A 12,148-nucleotide genomic window follows, 5' to 3' on the forward strand; every position below is an offset into this window, starting at 1 on the left:
CAAGGAAAAGGTATTGTGGTCTCTAGTCCCTGATTTCGATTTGTGGAATTTATTGCAGTGATAACACTTTGCATTTTTATTTCAAGAGTTCCAAATCTTCTTTAGATCCAGTGTATATCTCACCATAATTTCTTTTAATTGGATAGTGGTAAAGTCACTTGATTGTCTAAAATCCTTAGAATTTAAGTGTGGTATAGAATAGTGTGGACAGCTAAATGGCTCAGTAGATAGAGTGATGGGCCTGGAGTCAGGAAGATGCATCTTACTAGTTTTGGAAAGTCCCTTAACCCTATTTCCTCCTCTGTAAAATGAGCTGGGGAAGGAAATGGCACATTACTCCAGTATCTTTGCCAAAGAATACCAAATGGGGTCACAAATATTTGGATACAATTGAAATGACTGAACATCAACACTGAACAATGTCTTGTTCAAAGTAGTTTAATAAATTCTTATTGATAAATTGATAGTGAAAGAACATTGATCTTGAAATCAGAAGACCTAAGCTCAAAAGTCCCAGTTCTCCCATTTTCTTGATATTTATCTGTGGGTAGGTTAGCATCAGCTTTTTACAACTTTGTTTGTATCAAAGTTGTTCTTTAAAATGGAAACAATAATATATCTCTTACGCTTTATAATTATTTGATCCTGGGCACCATAAAAGATCATACTGTCACATCTAGAAGAAAGCTAAGTGATCATCTCTTACAACTCCCAAATTTTATAATTAATGAATTCAGGCCATGAGATATCAACTGAAATGCCCTGAGTCACACAAGTATTAAATAGCAAATCTGAGTTTCAAATTCAGATCAGATGACTCAATATTTAGCCTTCTTTCCACTTTACAGTGCTGTATCTCTCAGGCTCAATTTCCTATTTAATAAAAATGATTTTTAAAAAAATTCTGTTACTTAATTTGTAAAAATTTAGTGAGGAATGAATGAAAAAATGTATGTTAAAAGCTTTGAAAATCTGAAAGCATCTTATAGATGTCAGTTATGGGATTGATGATAATGACAATGGTTGTATTACCTACTTTATGGTGTAATTAGAAAAATACTTTGTAAATTATAAAGTATTAAACAACTAAGTCCTGATTTTTGTAAATAATGAATCTTGTGACATGGTCATGTATTCAAATTCATATGATTTGAAGTGATAATTATGAAAAATATAATTGTTTCCAATCAATGGAAATATGTAGCGCGATTTTGAATAATGAGACAACTTCACAAAATTCATTATTTATACTAATTAGGGTATTACTTTGTAAGTAATTTCAACTTAGCATAGAATAAAGAAAATTTTTACCAGATAGTTCAGTCAATAGAGTATCATCAGACTTTTTTTAATCTTAATTTTGTTTGGGGGAGAAATAGTCTTGATAGAGGCATTATTGTATAGTGCATAGTATTGGACTTTGAGTCAGGGGGTCTGGGTTCAAATCATACCACTAATACTATCTGTAAGACCATGAAGAAATCATCTAACTTATCTGTCTCAGCCTTCTTTATCAATAAATGAAAGCAGGCTTGGGATCAATAGCCTTTAAAGTTTTCATAGAAACATCACCTACACAAATCATAACTCTCATGTCTGTTAGTATTTTAACATTTCAGAGTTTGCTTCAATGGCCTAAAACCTTTCTAAAAGAGTCATTCAAAAGTAGAATAGGTTGTCTCAAGAGAGCATAATCTTTCTTCATTCACTAAACCTCCCATTGGAGATCCTGAGGAAGAGGTTTTATGGTGCTTCTATCCTAATCTAACTTCAGTCCTACAAGCAGGACTCTGACTTCATGCATCCATTATTAACCCCTTTCTTGCCCATTTTCCTGGGTAGATAGGTGGGATTTTTTTCAAGACAGATAATTTTTCACTGCATAGCATGCTGAGTCATCTAGGAGATAGGATCTGACCTGAGAATTTAGGATTAAAAATAGATATATTTCAGGAAAAACTAACAAAAACTTGTCCAGTTATTGTTTTCAAGACTAAGGAATGATGATCATTGATGGTATAAATTAGGATCCATTATCTAATAGCTACTTCTAGCCACACACACACACACACACACACACACACACACATACATGCACATTTCATGCTTAGAATAATAATAAATGACTAAATAATAACTCTAAACAATCTAGAGTTTTACCATTTGTCATTCATTAATATAGTTTATAACTCCTCCTTTATGGTCTGTTTTCATGAATTTCTGAACCTGAAAAAGGCCCAATTCATCCCCTAATTGCCAAATTTTTTGGTGATGACATTCACAGTTCATCCCTGGGCCTATTTGCAAAGCCTTTTCAGTTTGTGAGAACCTGTTAGTATGTGGACTCTTCCTGGCACCATCTTTGAAAATCTAATGTCACCTCCAAACTATGATGAAGATCTGGAGTCATACTTTAGCAAAAATGCATTTTTAAAATTAAGTTTAATATTGGGAAAGTTAAAGTTGCTTTTAAAAATATTGAAAATTGAGGACATTATGATTACATTGTTTGACCTAGAGCTATGTCTAAAGGATAGGGATTATTTCTTTTAAATGCAAGCTCTGTCAATAATTTTATGCATTACTTCAAACAAGACTTTTAAGATGTCTAAAATATGTCAGAGAATTGACTTCATTGTATATAATCAAGAGATTTTCTCTGCTCTGTCTATATAGAATTTTTTGTGAATACTTATTCATGAGATATTAATGAATTATTGTGCAAATGTTTTTGATCACATTTATTCTAATTACAAATCATATAGACATGACCATCACATGTTAGTTTCACATGTATATTCAATATCTCAAATTGATTTAGCAGACATTTAAGTGCCTACTAAATACAAGGCAGTCTTTGCTCTCATGAAGCTAACATTGTACTGTTTTTGGACATATGAAAATGTCTTCTACTTTGAAGAACAATAAGCAAATTCATGATTTATCTTGTGCTTATTCTTTTTTTTTTTTTAACGTTTTTGCAAGGCAAATGGGGTTAAGTGGCTTGCCCAAGGCCACACAGCTAGGTAATTATCAAATGTCTGAGACCGGATCTGAACCCAGGTACTCCTGACTCCAGGGCCAGTGCTTTATCCACTGCACCACCTAGCCACCCCATGCTTATTCTTTAAGCAAGAGAATTATTCTTTACCTTATAAGTTAGACCTTGATCATAGGACATTAGAAACAATGTACTATAAAAGAAGATGGAACAATCCTCCATCAGGAGATTTGTGTTTTGGGTATAGATTGCCTTAGACTTTTCATCCTTCTGAGTTTAGAAATAAAATGATGAACATGAAAGTATTTGAAAAAGGTACAAATGCTGTGTAAATACAAAATATCCCTTAAGTTAAATTATGTTTTACAATTGTGCTTATTTTTTGCTTCTCTTCTCTTCTTCCCTAGAACATAGTAAGCAATTAATAAATGCCTATTGACTATAGACTAACAAATAGATCATGCAGAACAGTTGTGCAGGCTGTTTGGAAAGGACTTCTTCATTTTTGTCTCTTGGAAGTTCTGACTTCCCTCAATGCTCAGCTGAAGAGCCAGTCTTTTCTGATACTCCCCAAAACTAGTTCCCTATTGAAATTTCTTTGCATATATCTTGTATTTATTTATGCAGGTACATGTTGCTCTCCCCAATAGAATGTAAACTACTTTAAACTATTTCATTTTTTTCTTTGTATTTCATACGTAATCACAGTACCTGGTATAAAATAAATTTGAGGAATTTAAGTATAAAAGGTGAATAGTGTATAGATCTTAAAAATTATTCTTCCTTGCAGAGGCTTATATAGTTCAATATAGATGCAACTCTAGAAGGTAGGGACTAAATAGGGCACATTCCTTATGCTTTAAATGAGCATGTAAGATTGTTAATTGTGGTGATGCTTTTCCCATTGTTACTGTATACCATGTCTTGGGAATAATTTGCTCATAACTAATTACCATTGATCTTATTTATAGGATTGGCCTTTGCTATTCTCTCTTCAGTCCATCCAGTGTTTGGTTTATATGGATCTCTGTTTCCAGCCATTATTTATGCCATCTTTGGAATGGGGCGCCATGTTGCAACAGGTAAGAATTTATATCTTCTTATGCTTTGTACCTTAGTAATGAAAGGAACTCAATTATTTGATAAATGAAGATTAGGTTTCTAAACTAGTTGTGACTTAAATACCAAGACGACACAATCATCTATCTCTATAATGCAATGGATAGAGAACAGGACCTGGATTTAGGAAGACCTGTATTCAAATCATCCTAAGACACTTATGAGTTATTTGAATCTAAGTAAGACACTTAACCTCTCTTTGTCTCAGTTTCTTCTTAACTGGGGATAATAATAGTATATTTTTTATTGTTTTTTCCTATTTTCTATAGTTTTGTGAAGGAAATGAAAGATATTTGTAAAGGACTTCACAAAACTCAAAGTGTGGGGCTGTTAGGTGGTGCAGTGGATAGAGCACTGGCCCTGCAGTCAGGAGTTCATGAGTTCAAATTTGACCTGATTACCTAGCTGTGTGACCTTGGGCAAGTCATTTAACCCCACTGTCTTACAAAAATAAAAAACCCCTCAAAGTTCTTTGCAAATACTATTATTGTTATTTCTGTAATATTATCTATTTACCCACCTATGTAAACATTTATCCAACTATTCATTCATCTATCTTTAGAGATATTCTAGGGATTAAATTGAGAAAAGAAAGAATAAGAACTTTGAAAAATGAAAGCAATATATAAATACTATTTACTATTATTATTATTACATATTACTATATTATATAAATACTATTGATGAATCTTTTCTTCTTTTAAATGAGTACTGTACCATGAAATGTCTAAAGCAGTTCCTGCCTTAGTGTGTACTCAGATGTATGTACAAAGTAGAGAACTCCAAAAAAGACATTCTTTCCTGAAATTGATTATTAGGAAAAAGTGATTTATTTTCCAATTATCCGGATAATTTTCTCAATTATCTCATTGGACATATATGGATTTCATCTTTCACAATTATATTTTAGCAGAGGTTGTCTTATAGCTGGGTTCATAAATTTACTTGATATTGAAGTTGATATATAATAACCTCATAAAAATATTTAGTGTACACATTCTCCTAGCTGTATTTGATCTATAAAAGTCAAAGGTAGGAAGAACTGAGCTCATGAGATTTTCTTTGTGTTAAACAAATGAAACAAAACTCTACCAATGACTAAAAAGGTGAGTGTTCTTGAACTCTTAATCATAAAACTTTTCACATTCCTTTTTGCCATTGCCCACTGGTATCTCCTCTTCAAATTTTAAGAGAAAGGAGGAAGAAAAGAGATCAGGTTTGATTCAAAGATTGACTCCATTAATCCTCTGGTGAATCTTTCTTTAATGGAAAAGGTAGAATGAATTCACGCAAAAAACCATAATGGATTTGCTTTAGGAGGTCAAAAATTTATATTTTGATAAGAGCCTAAAATACATATTTACATAAGTTTGCTGCCCAAAGATCTATGGCAGACTTTTGGCTGGCTATAGATTTTAAAATAGCATATATATCTGTAGTTAGCATAGTTAGCAAATATCTTTAAGCTCCATACATATCTTGTATTCCACTATGTAAGTACTATGCTTTCCAAAAGACATATCGTTTGCATACCGAAAAAAATAAAACATTCATTCTATTACTCTTTCTTAATCCTTAGCTGAAGGCATTTTATTTCCTCATGTGTACTCCACCAAAGGACAAAGAGTCGGCTGGACCTTCTTATTTCTTGGCTTTCTGATGCAAACCTTTAAGGTTATTTAGAGTAAATTAGTCACATCAGTGGCTTTCTCCCCATGGTACTATGTATTTTATCGGCATTTATGTATATATCAGAGTAATTACACAAACTGATATGGCTTAATTATTTTTTGACCTACGCATGATCTTTATTTAGAGGAACAACTGGAGTCCTTGGGAAAAGACTGCCAAACTTTTTGTTTATAAACCATTTTATTTCCATATAATATTTTATTTCAGCAACAACACTAACCCCTCTGCCCTTCCACTTTCCTTTTAACAAATAGTTTTTATGAAAGGAGAGGTCGCTATAGTACTCATTTTGCCCCATTTTAAGGGCAGATATCTCTTGTAATTCCCTAAGTGAGATTCTGCCTCATGGTGGTAAAGTTTTAACAAACAGATGATCTGTTTTATCCAAAAAACCCCAAATTTTTAGCAGAGAAACAAAGTATAATTTGCTCTAATTATTTTACTCCAAGATTTGTACTTTTGTTTTCCTTTTTTGATTTTGCTTTTAAATTTACCTCATTTATGAAAGGGAGAAATGGGTTGATTATTCTTCATGGTATGCAGGAAATTTGATCCTAATTTGAGTGTCACATGAGAACTAGGGAAGGGAAATTGATTTTAAGAAATTCAGGAATTCTGGAGGTGCATTAGTTGTTGAAGAAGATGGAAAGACAAACTGATAAATGAAGACTGGTGTGGGGTATTCACTGAAGCTAGTAAAATTTGGGTCCCTTTAACATTTTGAGGAAGGTAACATAGGTGGTAACTGTGGGATAAGGAATTAAGATGAGTCGGCATAGGGCACTTGTGGAGCACAGGAATTAAAGTAGGGAGTTTGAAATCCTGGCTCTTTCACTGTATAATCAACCAGGTCACAGATTCTTTGTGGCTCAGTTTCCTGATCTGTAAAAATGGGGTGGGGCAGGGTGGAAATGGACTTACTCTCAGGTCCTTTCCAGTTCCAAATCTGTGGTTTTAGTAACTTTGCATCCTTATGTTTCGCTAGTGATAATAGAGAAAAGGAATAGGTGTTTGACCTCTGATTTAATCGATATAGTGAATGCCCAGGTGAGGAATCTCCTTATATCAACTATGACCTATTGTCTTAGAGAATTACCTAAGAGGTAAAGTGATTAGAAAGAGAACTAATTTCAGGTCTTCCTGGCTCAAGACCAGCTTTCTATTAATTACAATATAGTAACTTCAGCTACACATATTGGAATACAATAACTCCCTCCCCTCCCTCCCTCCCTCTTATCTTGGTTCCCTCTCCCTGCCTTCCTGTTTCTTTTGTTCTTTGTCTCCATCTCTCTCTCTCTCTCTCTCTCTCTCTCTCTCTCTCTCTCTCTCTCTCTCTCTCTCTCTGACTCTGACTCTGTCTTTCCTCTCCTCTTTCTTCTCTCTTTCCTTGCCTCTTTCTCTCTCCACCTTCCTCTCTCTTTCCCTCACCATCTCTCCATCTCCCCATTTTCTGTCTCTCTCTGAGGGTCTCTCTCAGTCTCTGTCTTTTTCTGTCTCTCTCTCTGTCTCTCTCTCTGTCTCTCTCTCTGTCTCTCTCTCTGTCTCTCTCTCTCTCTCTCTCTCTCTCTCTCTCTCTCTCTCTCTCCCCATCTGCCTGTGTGCCTGTCTGTCTGTCTCTCTCTCACCTAGCTCCTTCCCTACTATAAATTGTCCATAGGCACTTTGAAAACTGTAATAGCTTGGGATGAGGTATAGAAGCACAAAGTTTTGAGCAAATTTGTTCTCATCAATTTTTTTCTTTTTTGGAATTCAATTTTATATAATTCTATTTAAAGAGCATTTACTAAATATCTCCACTATGCTATTTGCTGAGTGATACAAAGACAAAAAAATTTACCCTCCTCAAGAAGGTTATACTCTATTGACAGGAATGTAGACAAATTAATGTAGGAATATGAATAAAGTCAACATTGAGACTATTAACTTCTGGTCCAATGCCAGGGTCAATTTTAGTATCATCTTATTCAAATTAAAGGGATATAACCCTCCTTTGAAATAATAATAAGTTTACTGGTAATTCAAGAGGGTATTGATGTTTATTTGGGTCTTGATGGAGAAGTATCTTTTATATCAAAACAAAATATATCAATTTTTTTTAAATAGTAACAAGCATTAGACAGGCTTATAAATGCAATAGAAATTTTCCCCATCTTTATTATACAGAAGAAATTTGTCCTGGAGCTAGAATAATTTTGAATGTACAAGGGGACTAATTTTCAAGATAATCAAATGAGGGAAAGATTCTAAAATCAGAAGATGTCCAGCTCAGACCCTAGAGGCATTATTTCTGTGTAGTTTAAGGATATGAGGATGTAGGTAGGAGACCCCTGTGTTGTCCTCTCTTGCCCCATAAAAGCTTCCATACTTTTAGTCAATGCACCTTCTGTTCTGCTGTGACCATCCTTCCCTACCAAGTTCTTGACCACTACTCAGTCCTATCAAGACCATTAATCTGACACTTTTTTTCCCTTTTTTTGGCTCAGTCCCAAGAAAAATGCAAGGATAAAGCAACTTTCTATCAGCTCCACTTTGTTTTTTGACTGTGGATTCAGCTTTACTTGTCTAAGCTAAGATGTTGCCATTAATGGGCAATTAACAGATGACTGATATTTTTTTTCTAGGTACCTTTGCTTTGACATCATTGATATCTGCCAATGCTGTCGAACGTCTAGTTCCTCAATCCAGTCAAAACTTCACCACATACAGCAATTCAGGTGTGCTGGGCTTATCTGAATTTGAGATGCAAAGGATTGGTGTTGCTGCGGCTGTTTCATTCTTGGGAGGAATCATTCAAGTAAGTACTTTATTGTTATTAATATTTTATATCATTTATTAACTCCAAGTCAGACTTTATGGAGGGATATGAATGATATTCAGTTATTCCATTATTTCAGTCATCTACAACCCTTTGTGACCTCTTTTGGGATTTTCTTTGCAAAGATACTGGAGTGATTTGCCATTTCCTTCTCCAGTGGATCCATCATGTCAGACTATCAGTGGATTGCTCTGGTTACATCACACAGCTAAGAAGTGTCTGAAGCCAGCTTTGAACTCAGATCTTCTTGACTTGAGACCCAGAGCTATTAGGGACTGTTGTGTATGGAAGCACTGTAAATTATCTTCATCTGGTATCCTCGAGCACCAGAGCCTTATCTTACTAAGTGCCATAGAAGTGGGAATGGATTAGAGACTGGGAAGGATATTTAAGCACTGGTATTTGGTTCAATAAACAGAGACCTTGGAGTATAGGGAGAAACTTGACTTCCTTGTCTCTGGCCCCTCCAATATTCACCTGGGGAAGATTGAGGGAGTCCAGGAAAGGGACTCAACACAGAACTTGTCTCCACAGTCAGTTTTCTATGCACAAAAACACTACATCATTTTGTCTCTTGAAGCAGTCTATACCTTACTATGATCATGTTCCATTCAAATGGAAGCTGGGTGGCACAGTGGATAGAGTACTGGGCCACAAATCTGAATTCAAATCTGGCTTCAAACACTTAGTAGCTGGGTGACCCTTGGCAAATCACTTAGCTTCTGTTTGACTGTTACCTCAACTGTAAGATGGGGATAATAATAATAGTACCCACTTTCCAGGATTGTTGTGAGGGTGAAATTAGATGATATTTATAAAGTGCTTAGCCCTTTATCAAATAAGGATACTTGTAAATCATGGCACATTAGGTTCTTAATAGAGGTTTATTCCCTTCCTCCTTCCTTCTCCGTTGCTCAGAGGAAATTCAGCCTAAGTAAAGGGAGAGTACAAGTGATTTCTACATCTGAAGAAAATAGAATCTTTGAACATGGAAGGCAGAATATTTCTAGTAATGAGAGAAAGTGGGGTATAGATGTGGTTCCAAAAGAATGGAATAAAGGATATATGGGGTGAGTACAAAGGAAAGAAGGACCCAGATAATGAAAATAGCATCTGGAGCATGATTATAAAGAAAGGTCTTAGTTGGACCAAACCTCAGTAGCAACAGGAGGATGAGGACAGTACAGGGTAGGATGAGGCAGTTCAGTTGGTGGAAAAGAGAGAGATGGCTTTTTTGGTTTCATCTTTGTCATCAGGATGTTGAGGAAATAGAGGAAAGATAAAGTAAGCTACCTTTTTACCTTTGTTTCATGCTATCCCCATTTATGTACTCTATGTACTTGCCAAACTGGGATATTAGGTATTAATCAAGTTAAATCAGCAAACATTTATTTACTGGGCACTGTGTTTTGCTCTGAGTATACAAAGAAAGACAATAGTCAAAAAATAGCCCCAGTTCTCAAATTAGATTCACTGAAAGAGTCTAATAACAGCTGTATTGAAATCTTATCCTTTCTTCCCCTTCATCCACACATTCAACTTAATCAGCTTTTAAAGTAACTGCTCTTTGCAAAGGGTGTTTGTTGTTGCTCTGGTATGAGATAAACTAGGTTTGTTGTAGAGATGATTGATTACCTGAACATTCATTGAATTACTTCTTTCAATACCTTAACGTGAGTAGTGTCTTCTAATCGGCTGTGAGCATGAAAACCAGACAAATGAGCTTATTTTTTTCTCCTTTTCCTTCTTTTTCTTTTCCTTCTCTTCCTCTTCTTCCTCCTCTACTTTTTTCAGTGGAGGTTTTGTGTGAGGATTCAAGGGGTTTTCAAATAAGTCAAGTGTGTAAGTATTATCATGTGTACCTTGGGGTGTTCATTTTTAATATTTAGAACTCTCTTTTGCTTACTTCCTGGTTCCCAGATAGATTCTGTATGGGAGACATTGGCAACCAACTGAATTTCAGATAGCCAACACATTACTGAACAACACAAAATTATTTATAAAGTTTAAAGGAATGTAAACTCTGAAGGAGAAAATAATAGTTGAAGACCTTTCAAAAGGGATATGGCTACGAGCAAAGGGATTCTTGCAAAGAAAGGAAAATTGTGATTCACAGCTGTTGAATTGACTGTGAAATATGGATAAAGGGACTGATGAAATACACTTAGTATAAACATTTAATAACTATTTGTTAGATTGAATTGAAAGATATTCTGAAATAAGATTAGAGGAACTCAAGGCTGGACAATGCACTTGTAGAAAGATGAAGTGATGTCCCTGTGTAGGCGACTGACCAGACCAGAAGGCATAACAGGTATTTTCCATGGCTGATGTATGTGCTTCCCCGAAACAATCATCCGTTGCCTGGGTAGCCTGTTAGCCTTCATCTTTTTTTTCTTTTCCCTTTTTTTTTCCAGTACGGATGATGTAAGAATATTCTGGGATTTATGTAGGCAGTCTTGGCAACTCTTTCCTCTTTACTTGGACAGTATGATATAATTTGAGTCTCTCCAAGAGATCTGGCATCTGCCTCCATTTGAGAATTAATTTGCCATGTGAATATAGTGGGTCAGACATGGATAGGTTGCCTCAGATTTGGAACTGTTTTGCTTCAGTTTCTGTTTAGTTTTAAAACCCTTTTGATTGACACAGAGATAACATTATTCATACCTCAAATAATTCCAGTAGTTCAAAATATTAAAAGATTTTCATTAAGCTTTGATATTATTCTCCAAAATGGTACAGAATGACAAGTCAGAAAGATGAATTTAAAAGGTACTATCTTGATCCAATGCCACACATAATATGAATTGCCCGGCATTATTTATCAAATGCATATGGCCAAGGAAAAGATTACTTGTATTAGGAGGAAAAGAGATGGGAAAAAATAAGTTCTATATATATATGTTTTCTTTGAAATTCCATATTTCCCCAAATGAAAATGACACTGAAAAGCATCAAGCTTCAGATTAAATTCCATGGCTAATATTAGCTCAAGAGGAATGAAACATACTCCTATACTCTCATCTGAGAGACTGTAAACACCTGCTACAGAATTATGCATACATTGCCAAGTGTGATTGCTGTGATAGTTGATTTGGAGGAACTATTTTTTATTGTTATTAAAGGAGGAATCTAAATTGATGGAGGGAAGGGGTATTATTGGGGAAATTATAATGCTGTGAGTTTTTTTTAAACACCAATGCAACATTTTTAAACGATCAAAATTGCATCTACCAAGATAGAGTTTACCTAAATATGTGTATACTTTTCCACCACATAAGGTTTATATTTTTGAAATGTTCCCCACCAACTGGACTGGGCAGAACACTAGAGAATATGCCGTGGGAAGAAATCCAGTACTGGCAGGGGGTGGGATAGATGACCTAATACGTCTTTTCCATCTGCAATTTCTCTTTGAATTTATAATTCTGCAAAGTCTGGACCTTTTCCCCTTTGTCTAAATCATACCGGGGTTTTGAGTTGTAGGACTTTATTTTGAAAGATAATCAGAGAAGGAA

General features: G+C 35.0%; 1 protein-coding gene across 1 annotated transcript in view; it reads left to right on the forward strand.

The window, feature by feature from the left end:
* Positions 1-12,148, forward strand: part of SLC26A7 (solute carrier family 26 member 7) — a 175,930-nt gene that overhangs the window by 21,412 nt on the left and 142,370 nt on the right. Inside the window, exons 2-3 of the mRNA XM_074200057.1 lie at positions 3,973-4,083; positions 8,434-8,606. Of these exons, the coding sequence (XP_074056158.1) occupies positions 3,973-4,083; positions 8,434-8,606 (284 nt within the window). The remainder of the gene's footprint in view (positions 1-3,972; positions 4,084-8,433; positions 8,607-12,148) is intronic.

Source organism: Macrotis lagotis, chromosome X, assembly GCF_037893015.1.
Source record: "Macrotis lagotis isolate mMagLag1 chromosome X, bilby.v1.9.chrom.fasta, whole genome shotgun sequence".
In the NCBI taxonomy this organism is placed as follows: Eukaryota; Metazoa; Chordata; class Mammalia; order Peramelemorphia; family Peramelidae; genus Macrotis; species Macrotis lagotis.